Source organism: Erpetoichthys calabaricus, chromosome 3 (assembly GCF_900747795.2).
Source record: "Erpetoichthys calabaricus chromosome 3, fErpCal1.3, whole genome shotgun sequence".
Classification (NCBI taxonomy): Eukaryota; Metazoa; Chordata; class Cladistia; order Polypteriformes; family Polypteridae; genus Erpetoichthys; species Erpetoichthys calabaricus.
This window is the reverse complement of record NC_041396.2, coordinates 227,423,833-227,444,960: the sequence shown is the minus strand read 5'-3', so window position 1 is coordinate 227,444,960 and position 21,128 is coordinate 227,423,833. Positions and strand designations below refer to the sequence as shown.

Sequence of the window (21,128 nt, the reverse complement as noted above, 5' to 3'; positions counted from 1 at the left end):
GCAATACTAAATAACAAAGAATAAAGTAAGGTCTGATGGCCAGGAGGACAGAAGGGACAAAAAAAAAATTCCAGGGGGCTATAGAAAAAAAACCAAAATCTGCAGAAGTTCTAAGGCCACGAGACCACCCAGCCCTCATTGGGCATTCTACCTAACATAAATGATCTAAATCAGTCCTCATAGTTTTCAGGCTTCATGTGGAAGGATTAAATGATGATGGTCATGTGGACATCTGATTTTCAATCCATCAAATGATAAAACGCATTCTCAAGTCCTCCAGCAGGTGTTGGCAGCCTACTCTAGGAGTAGTATGAAGTGTTTAAAATATTTAGATGATAACTTCTGTTTAAAGTCATATTTTTTCTGATGCTGATATTTTAATATTTTATCACACTGGTAAAGATGTATCAATTTGTATGTTAATCTACTCACTCAGACAAAACAATGTGGAAATCATAGGTTGTTTGGTGCCGGGAACAGATCAGTCATGGGTTTCTATACCAAGATCAACAGTGAAAAGTGGCTCATTATGGTAAATGCTTTTATGGCTGGAGCTTTCAATTAAGTGAGAAAAATGCAAATCTTTTCTAAGAAACCTTTGGAGGTGTTCTTGCCTTAAAATATGCAGTAGATATAAGTTTGCTGAAGGACAATTTTAAAATTAAGAGCTACATAAGAAACTAGGTAACAGCTGAGTTCATACCAATAAATGTTTTGTATTAGGGCACGGGTGTCAACATCCGGTCCTGGAGGGGTACAGTGGATGCAGTTTTTCATTGTAACCATCTTGTTAATTAGTGACCATTTTTTTCTGCTAATTAACTTCTTTTGCCTTAGTTTTAATTAACTTGACTCAGGTGCCTTAGTTGTTTTGTTTTTTTCTTTAATTAGTAGCCAAACAATACTGAGGCACAAAACGAGCTGCCATATGAGCAGCTCACCAGTGCCCATCACACAATATCTGAAAATAAAGAAAGGTGAAGGTCTCAGTAAGGCTGATCTCTCAGGTCACCAAAACATTTTGATGGTGTTCTTAGAAAAAAAAAAAAAGAATATCAACAGTTTTGGAAATGTCTGCTGTGGCAGGATGAGAGCAGTGTCAAGCCATGGAATTAAATAACGAGTTTAATTAACAGCAAGAATCAGCTTCTCATTAAAGAACTGGTTGGAGTGAAATTGGTTACAGTTTGAAGCCCCCAATTTAGCTGGTCATCTGTTGTCTCATTTCTGTTTGGCCGTCATTTAATGAAGAGAGGAATCAATTCAAAGGACTGATTCCTTAAAAGCAGGGCTATTAAAATGAAGGGAAAAGAAGTTAGTTAATAGTGAAAACTGCTCACTGATTAGGAAACAAGTTAGAATGAAAACCTGCAGCCACTGCGGCCCTCCAGGCCTGGAGTTCGACACCCCTGTATTAGGGTTTTAGGACAAAGTGGGCATCTCCCATTTGCTACGCTTTAGCTTCTGTACGCACAAAAATGTGTGTATGCAACATCCAAGCAGACATCAGGATTTATAAAAGAAAAGCTTGTATACATTTATGACAACTCTAACCTATACATATGCAACATTTCAGAGAGACTGGGAAATGATATCCTTGATCAAGAAAATGTAGTCAATCCAGCTAAATGACAGCTCGCAACAATAATCATATCACCCAGCTGTTGTTATAACATGTGCTGACATGATAAATATATTACACCTCACCTTTTAGTTCCCTTTAAAAGGGAAAAGTATAAAAGGTTTGGTTTTTTGTCAGTTTATATCGGCTACCTGTTATCAGTTCTCAGGAATATCTCAGTCAAGCCCATCTCCATCATGCCTGTTGTGCTGGAAGCCATTAATCATCTAGTGAGCTGCCACATCCAGTTTTTGTATGCCATGGGTGTACATACAATTAAAAAAACAACATAAAAGTGCAATTTGTAGCAGTGTCTGGTTCTTCTAATGTAATCTGAGCACTTTATTGCACACGAAGGAACCTAGCAAGAATGAAATTGCTTTTGTTAACCATAAGCAGTTGCATCCTATTAATCCACAAGTCATCCAAGATGTCACCGGCAAACACAATGTTTTGATGGCCTAGGCCAACCCATGATTAATTTATTTCAAGGCAAAGTAGCTTTGACAGATATGATGGTACTATATATGGTGGCTGACTTGTTGGTAAGGCATCTGGCTGAACCCTCAGTGTTTCATGTGACCTGTATAGTACATTGTAATAGCAATCACATCATTACATGTGCCAGGTGACAGCAACTTCCCATTCAGAAAATGGTGCCTTACACCTTTCCCAAACCCCCAGAGTGCAGAGGAGAGGTGCTATTACGTCGTGCATGATCTTGCTTTCTCAGTTGTGAAAAACCACCAGATATTCTTACATACAGGTAGTGCCGTCTTGTGGCTTCCTGATTGGATATGTATGAGATTGATTAGCGTGCTCCATATACAGTATGGATGTTTTAGGGTGGTGTTTGAGGCGTGCTCACATATGTACTGTGTATTTACAAGGTGATTGTGATTTATAAACAGTGAGTTGTGTAAAAATGTGTGTAAGCCAAGTTTATAAATCTGATTTTTTTTTTTTGGCATATGCATTTTCCTGTTTTTTGACAGGCTCACATTTTCACGCTCAAGTCTATGCAAAGTTTTATAAGTGAGGCCCCAGGCCTGTTAAGGCAGCAGATTTAGCAGACATCTAGCTGCACCTTCCCCCCACTTACATTTCAGACTAACCAACTAAACTCCAACTTGTACCAGGATCTATATTTGCTTCAACTGATAACAAAGGTGTAGATCAGAGTTGAACTGACATCTTTTCAGAGGCCCCCATGCAAACTCTATCAGGCTATAAGGCACGAAATGGACTCAAGCAAGAACAAAGTCCTATAATTCAAGGAATTACAACTGGGATATAAATGGTAACACACCTATGAGAAGACACTGATATTGTAACTAGTAGTAAGTTTAATTAAATCATGAGAGTTTTCCTTCATAAACTAGTTACACTTATCCCATCTGAGTTTATTTAGAGGAACACTCACTGAACTCGAAGGAGATTATCTTAGGATACCCTCTCTGGGATTCTCTCTGGAAGGAGGGAAATTTGTAAAGTGTCCTTCTGAAACTTGATTTCTGAAGCTAAAAAGCCAATAAGCTGTTCTCTCACCGGGGGAGCTGAAACTGACAATTCTCTTTTCTTTGTGGACCCTAAAGCTGAGGTCCAGTTTGCCAAGCCAAAGCTGTATGCCAGTAATCAGAGTGTCCCAAGAAGCAGCCGTTACTTCAAGAAGGGAACTTCAGGATTTTAAATCTTGAGCCAGAAAACTAATGTTTTTCCCCTATGAAGGTGCAGGCCATACAACGAAAGAGTTTAATTGAGAAAAGCAGAGCATCCCTGAACAAGGACCACATCACAAAGAAAAAAAAATCCTCCACTTGAACCCAGAGCAGCACTAAAAACAACAACTACACTACATTGGACATCATCTTTATAAAGACTTGGTGTCATAAAACTATTTATCTATGCCAAGATAAATTACAAATCTAAATAGCAAGTCAATAGTCAGCCTGTCTGTGTTTCATATTTTCTGTTTCTAGTCTGTCTGCGTTCTGCCCAGGGTGGGCAAGTTAAAATCAATATTTCTTTCCTACAGGGTCAAGTTAAATAGCAGGTAATTCTGTACTAATAAACATTATTAGCTAGTTTAATATTCAATATTGAATCAGCACCTCCAAATCCGAGACCATGGTCCTCAGCCGGAAAAGGGTGGAGTGCCCTCTCAGGGTTGGTAGCGAGATCCTGCCCCAAGTGGAGGAGTTTAAGTATCTCGGGGTCTTGTTCACGAGTGAGGGAAGAATGGAGCGTGAGATCGACAGGCGGATCGGTGCGGCATCCGCAGTAATGCGGGCGCTGCATCGGTCTGTCGTGGTGAAAAAGGAGCTGAGCCGCAAGGTAAAGCTCTCAATTTACCAGTCGATCTATGTTCCTACCCTCACCTATGGTCATGAGCTATGGGTAGTGACCGAAAGAACGAGATCGCGAATACAAGCGGCTGAAATGAGTTTCCTCCGCAGGGTGTCTGGGCTTTCCCTTAAAGATAGGGTGAGACGCTCAGTCATCCGGGAGGGGCTCAGAGTAGAGCCGCTGCTCCTCCGCATCGAGAGGAGTCAGATGAGGTGGCTCGGGCATCTGATCAGGATGCCTCCTGGACGCCTCCCTGGTGAGGTGTTCCGGGCACGTCTAACCGGGAGGAGGCCCCAGGGAAGACCCAGGACACGTTGGAGGGACTATGTCACTCGACTGGCCTGGGAACGCCTTGGGATTCTCCCGGAAGAGCTATAAGAAGTGGCCGGGGAGAGGGAAGTCTGGGCATCTCTGCTCAAGCTGCTGCCCCCGCGACCCGACCTCGGATAAGCGGGAGACAATGGATGGATGGATGGAATATTCAATCCACTTCTAAAATACAAAAAAAGATTTGTTTTCAATATGTTTATATTGCTTGTCTCATGGAAAGCTATGGGTTTGTTGTTAACTTTAATATTACCAGTCTATCAATGGATTGTCTTTCCTTCTTTCTGAAGGTCAAATTTCCCAACTTTTGTGATGTGTGTTGTTTTTACAGTGAAAGTTAAGCTATTGTTCATTAATTTTGTCCTATATAATGTGGTGTGATTGCTAATATGTTCTAAGGTAAAGTGTTTGTTTTTGATTCTTTAGTTATTTATAACCTTTATAACATAGCTAAAACTAACAGTTTATAAGTGATCCATGTGCATTGTTTATGAATCATGTTTATACAAAGCTTTTTTTGCCCTTCTTAACCAACAGTACAAACTAAGTGTATTTGTCCCAAGGGTAAATGCATCTTTTACAGAAGCTAGAAATGGTATAACAAATAATTACAACAGCTCCCCTCAAACACACAAGAATTAAAAAAAAAAAAAGACTTTGCTAAAGAAAATAGGATAGTGACAGTGAGGCATTATAAACCCTGCATATCACACTTTATATAACATGTTGTATGCAACCATGATAAAAAAAAAATACTCAGTAAATGAAAAAGACAGATTGTGTGATCAAGCCTAACAACAGTGAAACAGACTGAAGTGGCACAAATCAGTTATCGATTTTTATAGAACGTGATAAGTCGCTCTTGCTGAGGTAATAAAAGAACTAAGAACAACTTTTTTGTGTGAGTAAACCCACTGATGCTCAGTGATACCAGTCAGTCCATAAATACAGTACATGGGGATAATGTGCAAATTCGATGCAGACCATGGCACTCTGAGGAAGGAATGACAGCTATGTGTTAAAACTATGCCTATGCTAAAACATCAGTACTAAACTTACTAAACGTCTGATCTGATTAACACTGAATATGCCTATAACATCGGTTCAGTTCTTATCATGTGATTGTAGTCTTTCTCTCACAAGGCCACCAACATAAATGTGTGCATTATCATTAATTGGCACCATTCAGTAGCCACCATTCAGTATATTTGTGAAATAATTAAATGACCTTCCTTATTGTGAAAGAATGTAAGCTATCATAACTGTGACTTTTTCAGTTATTATTGTCCAAATGTCTACAGTAGTGAGACAGCAATTCACATTTGGTTATCAGCATTCAATAATGTCAGTAATGGCACTTGGCAGTGACTTTCCAAACTGAATCCATGGCCCTGACCCTGAAAGATTGTTGTAGAGGAAGATGATTATCGAAGTGAAGCACATACCTGGCTTCCTTTTAAAATGGCTAAATCTCACAAACATGTTTTGCTTATTCCTTTTTCCCCTTCTTAAAACAACATGGATATACTGTTTTACGATATGTGTGCAATATCAAGACATGGATCAATACTCACTCACATTTTGACCTTGAAAAATGCATGCATTTGGTAAGTTTAAATGCTTTTATTTACATTGGGATCATCTCTACCCATTAGGCCCATTATAAAATTCAGGATTGGGCTGCTTATTTCTAAAAATGTAAGTATGCTTCACTTTAGAATTCAGTTTATTTGGCTGTGAAGACATATGTTTGACTTGATAAATACCAAATTTATCCTTTAAAACTTCAAAGACTAAATCCTTCTAGTCCTGCAGCTTTTCCTGTATGTCGCCTTCTCACTTGTTCATCAGTTATGGACAGCCCATACCGATGGTCAGATGTGGACTCATTACTGGCCCTACCAGTTGAAGTGGTAGGAGTAAAACGAAGTATGTGAAGTAAATACTTAAAACATTTTTAAACTGAGCTTGTCTTCCATAAAATGATCTTGATCTGACATTTTGAACAGCTGTCAGTCATCTTAAAATTTTTTTTACAGGGTTGAGACTCGTACTACTTCATCTTCATTGAAAGCTTGCTGTGGCAGTATTCAGTGCTGTTTCCACCTGGTTATATACTGCATTGCACTTTTTAGAATTTCAGGTTTTGCTCAGATATACAGTACTGTGCAAAAGTTTTAGGCAGGTGTGAAAAAATGCTGTAAACAAAGAATGCTTTCAGAAATATAAATAATGGTTGTTTATTGTTATCAATTTACAAAATGCAAAGTGAGCGAACAAAAGAAAAATCCAAATCAAATCAATATTTGGTGTTACTACCTTTTGCCTTCAAACCAGCATCAATTCTTATAGGTACACTTGCACAAAGTCAGGGATTTTGTAGGATTATAGTCAGGTGTATGATCAACCAATTAGACCAAGCAGGTGCTAATGATCATCAATGTCACATGTAGGTTGAAACACAGTCATTAACTGAAACAGAAACAGCTGTGTAGGAGGCTTAAAACTGGGTGAGGAACAGCCAAACTCTGCTACCAAGGTGAGGTTGTAGAAGACAGTTTCATGTCATGGAATGATTGAGCACAGCAACAAGACACAAGGTAGTTATACTGCATCAGCAAGGTCTCTCCCAGACAAAGATTTCAAAGCAGACTGCGGTTTCAAGATGTGCTGTTCAAGCTCTTTTGAAGAAGCACAAAGAAACGGGCAACGTTGAGGATCGTAGACGCAGTGGTCGGCCAAGGAAACTTAGTGTAGCAGATGAAAGACACATCAAGCTTATTACCCTTCGAAACTGGAAGATATCCAGCAGTGCCATCAGCTCAGAACTTGCAGAAACCAGTGGGACCCAGGTATACCCATCTACTGTCCGGAGAAGTCTGGCCAGAAGTGGTCTTAATGGAAGAGTTGCAGCCAAAAAGCCATACCTCCAACGTGGAAACAAGGCCAAGCGACTCAAGTATGCACGAAAACATAGGAACTGGGTGGGGTGCAGAAAAATGGCAGTAGGTGCTCTGGACTGATGAGTCAAAATTTGAAATATTTGGCTGTAGCAGAAGGCAGTTTGTTCGTCAAAGGGCTGAAGAGCGGTACAATAATGAGTGTCTGCAGGCAACAGCGAAGCATAGTGGAGGTTCCTTGGACGTTTGGGGCTGCATTTCTGCAAATGGAGTTGGAGATTTGATCAGGATTAATGGTGTTCTCAATGCTGAGAAATACAGGCAGATACTTATCCATCATGCAATATCATCAGGGAGGCGTATGATTGGCCCCAAATTTATTCTGCAGCAGGACAACGACCCCAAACAAACAGCCAAAGTCATTAAGAACTATCTTGAGCGTAAAGAAGAACAAGAAGTCCTGGAAGTGATGGTATGGCCCCCACAGAGCCCTGATCTCAACATCACCGAGTGTGTCTGGGATTACATGAAGAGACAGAAGGATGTGAGGAGCCTACATCTACAGAAGATCTGTGGTTAGTTCTCCAAGATGTTCGGAACAACCTACCAGCTGAGTTCCTTCAAAAACTGTGTGCAAGTGTACCTAGAAGAATTGATGCTGTTTTGAAGGCAAAGGGTGGTCACACCAAATATTGATTTGATTTAGTTTCTGTAAATGATTTCAAGTAAATGATTAACACTTCCATTTTTGAAAGCATTCTTTGTTTACAGCATTTTTTCACACCTGCCTAAAACTTTTGCACAGTACTATAGCTTAAATGATAAATAGTTTGCAATTATATACACGTGCAGATTTTAAAGACTACAAAAAAATGTCCAGTATGAACTTTCAGTAAAATATCAGCAAACCATGGCATATGGTGTTTACTAGGAGAATAATGATGTACTGAAGACATTCTCATACGAACCAACTGCTTTTGACACCTGGACTGAAAGTAGCAGTGAGAATAGGGCTGTCATAATTATTATATAATGGCGAATATATAATCTGACAATGATCATTTTACATAATTGTTTGAATTCATTATTTTATATTCAGATCTCACAAGTCAATTTAGATCTGAGATATGCCTTTTTGTTTGTGGTGTTACTAGTTCTTCAAGAATGGGGACGTGAAGGGGGAGACAAGTGCATTCGGAGGGAGAAGGAAGAGAAAGGCATTCTGCAAACAGGAGAACACATGCTGCACATTTGAAATCATCTCTCTATTATAAAAAAAATCCTGGGAGAGAAAGATGGGAGACGAGACGTAATCTTCACGTTAAGATCACGGAAGACACTTAAAAGACTCGCGAGATGAAAGAGAATGGCCATGGAGCATCTTGTGGGGACCTTAAACATGACACTTTGTGCCAAGAGTTTGACCCAGGACCGTCTTGCGATGACGTAGAACATGAGATTCTTGCAAGACACGCCCTACTTACAACCAATATCAAATAAGACCACGGGCAGCAAATCATTCAGTCATCTAAAGGATTTGAGCACACACAGATCCAAGGTCTCAGCCCATATAAAGCATATAAGGACAATACGTTATAAATGCAACATCGACGACTATGCAGAGAAAAGAGACTCAAAAGTGTTGGAGAGAAAAAAGAGCAAAAAAGAAAAAGAATAATCTAGGTGCAAATTCAGAAAATAAGGAAAGTATTTATCAGCCCGGAACAAGTGGAACTGGTAAAAGCACGTCCAATCGGGCTCAGAATTAAAAGACAAAGTAGAACTTCATAAAGACGTTCACAAGCGTTGGCGCTATACACATGCATAGAGAGATTATGAAAGCAGTGGAATTCGAAAGGCCAAAAAAAAAAACGCCACAATACACATGCAGAGAAAGTTAAAGAATATAAAAGTAGGAAAATTAGAAAGTATATAAAAAAAAAAGAAAGTAAAGGTCGCAGTAGCACAAACAAACAGAAATTATTACTCAAAAAAGGGAAAATAATCACCATGGACCAGGTGTCATTGAAAAAAAGCAGGACAAAGCAAGGACAGAAATAAAAGACAGTGTAGAAAACAAAGTAAAACATCATAAAGAGGTTAAAAAACAAGGGGGGCAAACACATGCAGAGCAGGTTAGAGATAATGAAAACTGGAATTCAAAAGACCCAGGAAAAGCATCTTGGCATAAGTTCTGCTACTTTCCAGGTGTTGCAGAATGTGATGTAGGGCTATTGCTACTGCATCATCCACTGATCGATTGGGGTGGTAGGCAAACTGGAGGGGGTCAACAATGTCCGGGACCTTATTGTTGATGTGCGTGAGAACCAGTTTTTCTAGACATTTCATAGCGACTGGTGTGAGTGCCACTGGCCTGAAGTCGTTGAGAGTAGATGTGTCTGATCTTTTGGGGACTGGTAAAATGGTGGAGGATTTAAAAATATGGGGGACTACTGCCTGGGGTAATGACAGGTTGAAGATATCAGCATACACACCAGCTAATTGGTCTCCACAGTCCCTCAAAACTCTGGGAAGAACTCTATCGGGTTCCACCGCCTTGTGGAGGTTCACCTTCTTCAGGGCTTTCAGGACCTGTGTGTGTGTCACCTGAAAGGCAGTGTCTGTGGGGTCACAGGGGGCCTTTGAGGGTGTGTCTGTATTCAGCTTGTCGAACCTGGCATAGAAGGTGTTTAGGCTGTCTGGAAGGGTGACATCTCGGAGATCTGTAGTTGCTGTGGTTCTCCTGTAGTTTGTGACAGATATTATTCCCCGCCACATGCTGTGCGTGTTGTGGTTAAGGTAATGGCCTTCAAGTTTTTGTGAGTGAGCCCTTTTTGCTGCTCTGATGGACTTCTGCAGCTCATATTGGGCTCTCTTATACTCCACTTGATCTTCTGACTTGAAGGCCTCCTGCCGCTTCCTGATTTTCTGTTTTATATCCCCATTAAACCAACAAAACAGCAAAACAAACATACGCACGGTCCTGGGAGGGGCACATATGGACGTGCACCAGCTAATGTAGTTTCCCACAGTCTCAGTATATTCATGAATATCGTTAGTGGCCTTTTTAAAAATGCTTCAGTCTGTGGCCTCTAAGCAGCCCTGCAGACTAGCTTTTGCATCATCAGTCCAGATGTTGACGGTCCTGGTTGTGACTGGTTTTGTCTTGAGCCTTTTGTTATAAACTGGTTTTAGCTGGATCGCCAGACTTTCCAAAATGAGGTTTTGGTTCAGCTGAAAAGGCGTTTCTGATGTTACTGTAGCAGTATTTTATTACCCCTTACCAGCTGTAAGAAAAGTTTGAAACTTCAATCAGCTGAGATGTTGGGTGGTCCATATTAAACAAAACCATGACCTCAGTTGAATCCCTCAACGTACGGTATGCGGGTAGTGTTCACAGATCTTAAAACACGGTAGTAGTGTTACTAGCATTTGCTGCTTTCACTTTCTATTGGGATGCCAAAATCAGATTCTGGAATGTTTGAAATTTTGTTTGTTACTACGGTGCTCTGACTATGTGACATTTATGGGTGGAGGAAATTAAAGTGAAGAGCAGCCTGTGTGAAGAGTTGCCCTGGGTAGATACCCAGAGCTATATGCAATAGCCAAAGTACTATATGAAGTAGAGATACCGAAAAAGTAGAAGTCAGGGGTTTTGAGGATAATATCACTAGAATTATTCTTGTTAAGGTGTGGAATCAAATAACAAGACAAATGATTAATTACAATTATTTTCATTACAGTTAATCTTTAACAAAATTTTCATGAGTGTGACAAGCCCAAGTGAACATCTTGCATCTGAGGATCAGCCTTTATGAATGTACAGTATGTCCTGAGGTCCAAATTTCATTCATGTATTGTCTCTCAAACAATAGAATGAGGCAATGTGATAGCAATTCAGTATTAATACAGCTTTTACTTTTACTATTTGGCCGTTTACCTCTTAATGATTATTTTCTTATTTTTCAGGTAGACCTGATGAAAAATATAAGTGACATTCCCCAACCTTTCCTATATACACGGCATGTGCACTTCCTAAACTTCTCAAGGTAAAGAATAAATAGATTTTTCTGACACAGTGGACTTGCTAATGGTTAATCATTTTATTGACTGTTTGTACAACTTGGTCATATGTTTACAATAATATATTTTTCTTTATCTTTTGGTGCAATAAGTGGCAGCTATCAAGCAGTACTTGAGTTTCACTAATCTGTATAGTTAAGGATTAAAAGTTAACATTTAAAATGAATCATACAGTGCATCTGGAAAGTATTCACAGCGCATCACTTTTTCCACATTTTGTTATGTTACAGCCTTATTCCAAAATGGATTAAATTCATTTTTTTCCTCAGAATTCTGCACACAACACCCCATAATGACAACATGAAAAAAGTTTACTTGAGGTTTTTACAAATTTATTAAAAATAAAAAAACTGAGAAATCACATGTACATAAGTATTCACAGCTTTTGCTCAATACTTTGTCGATGCACCTTTGGCAGCAATTACAGCCTCAAGTCTTTTTGAATATGATGCCACAAGCTTGGCACACCTATCCTTGGCCAGTTTCGTCCCATTCCTCTTTGCAGCACCTCTCAAGCTCAAGCAGGTTGGATGGGAAGCGTCGGTGCACAGCCATTTTAAGATCTCTCCAGAGATGTTCAATCGGATTCAAGTCTGGGCTCTGGCTGGGCCACTTAAGGACATTCACAGAGTTGTCCTGAAGCCACTCCTTTGATATCTTGGCTGTGTGCTTAGGGTCGTTGTCCTGCTGAAAGATGAACCATCGCCCTAGTATGAGGTCAAGAGTGCTCTGGAGCAGGTTTTCATCCAGGATGTCTCTGTACATTGCTGCAGTCATCTTTCCCTTTATCCTGACTAGTCTCCCAGTTCCTGCCGCTGAAAAACATCCCCACAGCATGATGCTGCCACCACCATGCTTCACTGTAGGGATGGTATTGGCCTGGTGATGAGCGGTGCGTGGTTTCCTCCAAACGTGACGCCTGGCATTCACACCAAAGAGTTCAATCTTTGTCTCATCAGACCAGAGAATTTTCTTTCTCATGGTCTGAGAGTCCTTCAGGTGCCTTTTGGCAAACTCCTTGCGGGCTGCCATGTGCCTTTTACTAAGGAGTGGCTTCCGTCTGGCCACTCTACCATACAGGCCTGATTGGTGGATTGCTGCAGAGATGGTTGTCCTTCTGGAAGGTTCTCCTCTCTCCACAGAGGACCTCTGGAGCTCTGACAGAGTGACCATCGGGTTCTTGGTCACCTCCCTGACTAAGGCCCTTCTCCCCCGATCGCTCAGTTTAGATGGCCGGCCAGCTCTAGGAAAAGTCCTGGTGGTTTCGAACTTCTTCCACTTACGGATGATGGAGGCCACTGTGCTCATTGGGACCTTCAAAGCAGCAGAAATTTTTCTGTAACCTTCCCCAGATTTGTGCCTTGAGACAATCCTGTCTCGAAGGTCTACAGACAATTCCTTTGACTTCATGCTTGGTTTGTGCTCTGACATGAACTGTCAACTGTGGGACCTTATATAGACAGGTGTGTGCCTTTCCAAATCATGTCCAGTCAACTGAATTTACCACAGGTGGACTCCAATTAAGCTGCAGAAACATCTCAAGGATGATCAGGGGAAACAGGATGCACCTGAGCTCAATTTTGAGCTTCATAGCAAAGGCTGTGAATACTTATATACATGTGCTTTCTCAATTTTTTTATTTTTAATAAATTTGCAAAACCTCGAGTAAACTTTTTTCACGTTGTCATTATGGGGTGTTGTGTGTAGAATTCTGAGGAAAAAAATGAATTTAATCCATTTTGGAATAAGGCTGTAACATAACAAAATGTGGAAAAAGTGATGCACTGTGAATACTTTCTGGATGCACTGTGTATGACAGCAGTGTAGAATGTACTATTTTAAAAAATATGTAAACACTGCAGTATATTTCAGGAGTTTTGTAACTAAAATGAAGTTATAAGTAGAATTATACAGATGTACGTGATTATTAATTATTGCAGAATGTGTTGAAATGTGAGCAGGAAAATGTTGGATTATTCTAAAGGAAATACTTCTGGTTTTCTAGTCATATTGATATTTTCACCTTAAAGCAGCTTTTAATTTATACTGTATTTGGAGAGACCTTTTGGGATAAGTACCATCACAGAGTACTTTACACAGCAGTCAACTTTACAAAAGAAGATTATGGGATTATGCTTTTTCGAATTAACCTGCAAATATAGACAGTGGATGGGTGAAAAGCATCCAGTTAGGTATAGTTTTTTTAGTTTTTTTCAAGTAAAGAAAATGGTATTCAGGCAAATCCAAAGGGTCTATATTCAATGTCTTATTTAGCTAAATTTATGTATGCAACTTAAGGGACCTTTAATGGGCCTTTCATGACCTCAGCAGTGTGTCTGTCTGTAGAGAGAGTGTCGACCTTGTCGAGAGGTTTACTTACCTCGGCAGTGACATTCATTCAGCAGATGTACAGTATTAGGAGAGCATGGGGGGTGTGGCACTCCCGATATCTATGCTAAAGAACGAAGGTCCAAGTCTTTAGAGTCCTGGTGCTTCCTGTCTTGCTATATGGTTGCAAGACATGGACGCAATCCGGTGACCTGAAACAAAGACTGGACTCCTTTGGTACTGTGTCTCTTCAGAGAATCCTTGGGTACTGCTGGTTTGACTTTGTGTTGAATGAACAGTTGCTCGTGGAGTGCTGAATGAGGCACATTACCTGCATCATGAGGGAGCGTCAGTTATGGCACTACGGCCATGTGGCATGATGCCCCAAGGGTGATCCGGCTTGTAGGATCCCCATTGTTGAGGACCAGAGTGGCTGGACCAAGCCAAAGGGACGCCCATATAATACCTGGCTGCGGCAGATAGAGGGTCATTTCCGGAGTGTGGGATGTGGAAGAAAGAATTGTTGACCCGTAAAATGGAAGGAGTCAGAGACTCACACCAGAAGAAATGTTCATAAGCTTTCTTTTATTGTTGCATACCTAGACTGCAGTGTCAGTAGCATGCGCGCTGACAGGAAAGAGTTCAGCTCTTTTATATCAGCTGATTGTGTGCACACTTTACAAGTTCGTATAAAGGCAGGTTAATGCATGAGCCTTTTAGGGCTTAAAATAGACGGCGGTTACAGATGAGTACATAGAGTAGCTTATTCGTAAAACAGGAAGAACAGTTTATAAAAATACATTTCTGGTAAAGGCAGATTTCTGGTAAAGTCAGATTCTTTTGAACTGCTCACACAAGTTAGCATCAGTAATACAGTAATCCCTCACCTATCGCGGGGGTTACGTTCCAGAGCCCCCCCCCCCGCGATAGGTGAAATCCGCGAAGTAGCGACCTATATTTATTTTATTATTTATACATATTTTAAGGCTTTATAAACCCTTCCCACACTCTTATAAACCTTTCTCACTCTCTTGTTAACCTTTCCCACGCTCATTTAAACACTTCCTATGCTCTTAAACACTTTCTACATTCTTAAACACCTCAGACCAACACTGCACACTGCAAGCAGCGATCAGACGTCAATGTGTCTGCACTCGCTTTGTGAAGGGGGGCAGCTGAACTCACGCTGAGCAGAAATGGACTTTGTGCTGCTTCTGCCAAAATGCCTGCTTGTCGCTCTGCTCGAGGAGTGTGTGTGTGTGTGTGTGTGTGGGTGTGTGAGAGCTGAACGCACCTTCGCTCAAACCCCCCTCCCCGGAGGAGAAGCACGCTCCTGCCACTTCGCATTGTCAAGGGGGTGGGGAGCTGAATGAACGCTAAGGAGAAGTGGACTTTGTGCTGGGTTTGTGCTGCTTGTCGCTCTGCGTGTCAATAATTTAAAAGCCTGTACAATCAGGCTTTTAGGTGTACATCACCAATTTTCCTGTCTCACTGTCTTGTCTTGCGTGAAGTTAAAATGTTTTATAATAGTGAGATGTTACTCATATCCTTAGCCCGACATCCACATATCATATGTGTTAACAAAGTGTGTTTTATAAGTTTACATGTGTTTAAAGCATGTGGGATGGGTATTTTAAGGCTTAAACTAAAAAAATGTTTATTTATATGGTCTTTCTATATCACGGATTTTCTCCTGTTGCTGATGGGTCTGGAACATAACTTCCGCGATAGGCGGGCAATCACTTGTATTTAAAAACCCGCGAAGTCGTGAATCCGCGAAAAGTGAACCGCGAAGTAGCGAGGGATTACTGTATATGTTAAAGGTCACATACACACAGTTTCTGCAAACTGTCAAGCACACATTTTTTTTTTAAAATATAAAAAGGACAGTTATCTGTAAACTGAAAATGTCCATTCCACAGGGACTAGACTGCATGTCTGCATGGGGGGTTGCCAACCAGGATCCCAAGCTGTTTCATCACGTGGTGGGTGTGGCAGCGTGCTGTAAAAGTACATGCTTCCCAACCTGACCTGACCTTAATGGAAAATGATGAATAAGAAGTGAACCCCAAGTTTATTAGATCAGTTCAACTCAATAAATTGTTTTTTTTGTTCCCCTCTCATTCTCTCTCCACTAAGATGAATCCTGTTTCTGTTCTCTTATACATTTTTACGCAAAGCCTTCCCCCAGCCCTTGCTCATTCGTTTATTCTGAGAGTGGGATTTATCACTATCTGTTATTCTTACTTGAGACCAAATTTGTAAGAAGTTTTATTTTTAAAAAACCCAGTCATAAACATGCCCAGTTCAAATGTGTGTGTTGCCTTTATTTCACCTCTATAAACATTTTGCTATGGCACTTTCTAATGATCCCCTTTGTTTTCTTTGTTCATCTAAACCCTCAGGCACGTTTTATATATGTTATGATAACGTCCTAAAGTCCCAGCCATTTTGGAATCACTTGGATGCAATACAACTTACTTTTATATAGCACTTTTTACTGTGTTCAAGCACAAAGCACTGTGAACAAATTCCTACGTAAAATACAAGTATAGATTATACTAATTACTAAATACAGAATTAGTACATATAAAGATACAGATTTGTTAAAATACACAGAAAACAAAATAGAAACTGTTTATCATAAATTGAAACCAACAATATTTGTCCATTAATTCACTGATGAACTATGACCAGTTGACAATGGAGGAGATTAAACTTGTAAAAGACACAGTCACTGTCCTAAAGATCTTAGCCACCTACTCCATCTTTGGCATTCTATAGTAGTCTGTGCTGCGTCATCCAATCTGATGGGAGAATCTGTTTTAACATCTAATACAAGCACCATAATGGATGTTAATTAACATTCATTCGTATAAGCAGTTTGTAATTCATCACACAGAATTATTCAAAAGCCACCTCCTCGACCAGTATATCTAGATTTAGGAAGAAATGTGTAACTGTTTAGTGGTGCCTCAGCTAAGGGAATACTGTCAGGTTTTCTAAGGCAAGTTTCAGTAAGAAGACACAAATGAGATTTTGTACTTAATAAAATATAGTTTACCAAATCAGCTTTATTTCCAAGAGATTGAGTGTTTAGTAAGCAGCATTTTAAACTTCAAAGATATTTCTGCACTGGTGTTATATTTCCTCTGTCCTCTATATAATCTAGGTAAGGGGTCATAGACAATCGGCTTCTGACATTTTCTTTTAGCTTTGTAGCCTAAAGAAACAAACTTCTTCAAAACCACATATTGCTGAAAAGTGATCTGATTTGTGCTGAAACGCAACAAATAAGGTACATAAATCATTGTCAACCAGAAGGTTCAATTTTCACACCCAGAAACAATTAATTGTAGCTGCTGGATTAACATAGTTTGGAATTCTAACATTCTGCACTATGGAGTCGCCAGTTATGAGTACTTCATTCTCATCCTTGACAGATGCACTGCTGACTGCTGAGAATCTGTTCTGGGATTGAATTGCTTACCTTGGTGCTAAAGGACTAAATTGTTGCTTCTTAAATACCTGTCTCACTTTTACCAGTTCAACCTGTTGTTGAATTGGTGCTGGCCGTGCACTGACTACAGTGGGGCCTGGCGGGACTGAAGCCAAATCAGTAATGGCTGAATTGTCTAAACAAACAAAGTCAATCTGACTTCAGCTAATCTAATCTAATCAATCTAATAGCTATCCAATTCATAACATGGCCCTCCAAAGCACATATTTTCCCAACCAACTCTAAGTTAAATGTACATTTTTGGCAGGTGAACCTGTCTGAAGTTGTCTTCTAGAAAACCTAAACTGTACATACTGCAGAACGCATAACATGTAAATATGTCTTTGGCAGGCAGAGAACAAAGTGTTCCTTGTATCAACAGTAATTTCATTGTCTTCCGAGTTGTTGGTTTCTTCTCCTAGTTGCATGTCAGCTCCTACTCCAGCTGTAATTTTTCTTTACTGACGGATTGGGTTATATTTTCACACCATGTGTCTGTGAGACAACATTGCACTACACTTTCGCTGCAGCTTGTTCCTCACTTGTGCTTGGATGTGAGCTGTGACTTGTTATTAATATTTGGAGTTTTGTTTTTTTTTTTTTTTTTAGTTGTGCGTTCTCTCCTCTGATATCTTTTGATACATAGGGCTGGTTGTTTCTATTTTTACTGAAGCTTTCATGGCTGTGTTTGTACTAATTTGAATATTTATTTCATAAAAATTTGATAACAAAAATATTTTTCCAGCAGTAGCAGATTCAATAGGATAAGTAAAACAAGACAAAGGTGAAGCAATGAAATGTAATTTATATAACGATCCCACTATTAAAGGAATTTGCATGTTGGCACTGCTGACATCAGGAGAGCTGTCCTGATTATAGTAGTAACAATACTGAAGCAGAGTTTGCTAAGAGTAAAGTACTGTATAGAGAAGACTAGTGGAGGATCTCAGTTGTCATACCTGTTTGTTATATGGTGAGGTACAACACATGTATTGACATCAAAAAAAGTACCAAAAAGACTAGTATCAATGTAAAAAACAAATCTGTAACCTGGGTGTGTTGTATTTTGTGTCTAGTGTCCCAGAAGTATATTTTACTATGCCAAGAAGCATTCTAACTGTGTAGAAACTGTATATTCTATCCATTGTTCCCAGGCTAATGCATTTAAATATTTGTGGTTTTGATGTACGGTAGTAGTAAAACAATAAATTAATTGATGCCCTTTGTTTGTCTGCAGCCTGGAAGCAATTACTTCAGTAGAACAGAATAGTGGATAAAGAGCAGCCATGCAAATAAATGTTGAAATGAAAGTTATGTGGGTGTTTTTTCGATTTTCCCCCTGACAATTCCACATTTTGTATTCTGATATAGTATGAAGTTTCATTTGCATAGTTCTCACTGTCTTTTTTCCTCTTTTTTATTGCTTCATAAAGTTAGCACGTAAAGCAGCTTTTCAGCTAGGAATGAGCTTTTAATTAAATTGGTTGCTGATATTTCAGACAGTCTGTACAGTTCCAGGTACACAGTGGAATAGCCAGTATAAGCATTACATGCACAGCTGCTCAATAAGACACATTTGAGTGAGTTCCCTTTAGGCTATTTTACTGGACTCAGGCTGGCATACTTTTGAGTAGTTTTTGGATTTCTGTGGTAGCGTTCCATAAAATTGTTTAAAAAAAATCCACATACTGGCCATAGTACACACTATAGCAAATAAAATAACCCTCTATCTGTCCAGCACAAATATTTGAGGTGGAAAGCTGAGATTGAAATACAGCAAAGCTAAAATAAGTACTATAGATGTAAATGTGAAATGGTAATCAAAAAATGGGCAATGCACTGGTGTTGTTGCTGTAACCTATTTTTTAGCTAATCTTAGTCTTCACAATAATTTTAGTTTGCATTCATTGCAGTCAGACAAAAATGTCTGAACTCAAATGTGTTTAACCAAACAAAATAGCTGAACTCAAATGTGTTTAACCAAAGAAAATTGTTTTCTTTTGCATACATGGTGTTTATCTCCCTTTTCCTTTCACATTTTAATTTGAATTTGCTTATTTTTCTTTGAGATTATATTTAGGCTTTTTGCTAGATAGTGGTAAGCGTGGCTGCCTCACAGCTCTGACATCCTGGGTTTGAATCACTGCCTAGTCACTATCATACTTACCATATTCTCTGTGTCTAAGTGAGTTTTACTTTAGGTACTCTGGCTTTCCTCCCTAATGGCAGAACTGAGTGTGTTAGATTTTTGGCCCGGTGTGAGTGAGTATGGCTGTGTGCATGTTATCGCCTTCCATGGTTGGCTTCTGCCTTGTGCCTAGTACTACAGGGATAGCCCCTAGCCCCCAAGATGCTTCAAAAATGAATGGATTGACATTTAATTGTTATCATATTACAGAATATCATATTACTATCCATGAAGTTGTAGTTTTATTTCTTAGGTGGTGGAACTGTTGTTTTGTTTCACTTTGATCAAAATACTATGAATTAAATTTAACAAATGTTAACTAAAAATAGTTTTAATTAATTTGCTTTAATTAATTCAACAGGTGTAATTTGATACAAATATATTATAATAAAGATACAATAAAAGATAAAATAAAGATCCACATGTCTGGGTATCTATGGTACGCAGGAGGTTTTTTTTTTAACTGAAATTAATTTTTTTATTTAGAATATTTTTAAAACTAAACAGAAACAATTGACTCAAGCAGGGTATTCTCACAGGACATAACTGAACCACTCTAATATGTTTATGTCCTGTCATGGATTAGCATTCCCTCTAGGGCAGGAGTGGCCAACCCGCGGCTCTTTGCCTGGATTCATGCGGCTCTTACGTTCATATCGAAGTTTGTGTTTGTGTTTTTTTTTTTTTTTAATGTTCGTGTTCGCTTCGCTTGAGTTCAATACGGTATTTTCGTCAAATGCGCTTGTGCGTGAGATGGAAATACCGCAAAGTTTCCTAGTAGGGGCAAGATCATTTAAGTAAACAATTTGTGTCAAGTTCGCTCTCAAAATGGCAGGGAAAAAATGCAGAGCAAAACAAAAATATGAAGATGAACACAGGACATTTTTAGCAGAGTGGGAGAGTTTATATTTTTTTGTTGAACGTAATGGCAAGCCATTCTGCCTTATATGTCAGGCGTCATTAGTGCATTTCAAAGCTTCAAATCTTCGGCGCCACTTCAGCTCACTCCATGCTAACATCGACCAGGAATTTCCAAAAGGGACTGAACTTCGCAAGCACAAGTTGGTCACTTTGAAAACTCGGGCAGAAAAGCAGATACAGTTTAAGTTCTGGAAAAGTGTGCCAATGGAAAAATACCCCAATGTCAAACGGGCTGCGCTTAAGATACTGTCAATGTTTGGGTCAACATACGTCTGCGAGTCTGTGTTTTCTACCCTGAAACACGTGAAATCAAAGCATCGATCTGTTCTGACTGACACCCATGTGAAAGAATTGCTTCGAGTGGCAACAACGGAATACAAGCTAGATTTGAAGAGGATTGTTCAAGGCAAGGAATGCCAGAAGTCCCACTAAACAACATGCATAGTAAAAGAAAAACGCTATTGTAAATTATTATATTTTTGTTTGTGGACTTGGTTGAACTGAGAGTTTGTGTGTGTGAGACAGTGCACACAATGTTCATTGTTGAAAATGACTAGCTTGTGGGTTTAGTACTGTAGGAGTCAATTTCTGTCATTATCATGTTGGTGTGTGACATTTACAATAAATCTGGCTAAGCAGAGGTGTGTGTGTGTGTGTGTGTGTGTGTGTGTGTGTGTGTGTGTGTGTGTGTGTGTGAGGAAGGGATGGGTGATGTTCATGTGTGCCCATGTGTATAATGTGGCTCTTTGCGGTAACACAGTAAAAAATGTGGCTCTTGGTCTCTGACTGGTTGGCTACCCCTGCTCTACGGCAAGTGGCAGCCTTTCCAGCAGCTTCGTGTATGACTTCATCTTTCTATCTTTTTCTCTATTTTTCTTTATTTCACTGATCACTCCTACCACTTTCTTTTATGTG

At 39.6% G+C, this 21,128-nt stretch overlaps 1 protein-coding gene across 1 annotated transcript in view; it reads left to right on the top strand.

The window, feature by feature from the left end:
* usta (uronyl 2-sulfotransferase a) overlaps positions 1-21,128 on the top strand; it is a 395,470-nt gene that overhangs the window by 272,046 nt on the left and 102,296 nt on the right. The window contains exon 4 of the mRNA XM_028797879.2: positions 11,164-11,243. Within this exon, the coding sequence (XP_028653712.1) occupies positions 11,164-11,243 (80 nt within the window). The remainder of the gene's footprint in view (positions 1-11,163; positions 11,244-21,128) is intronic.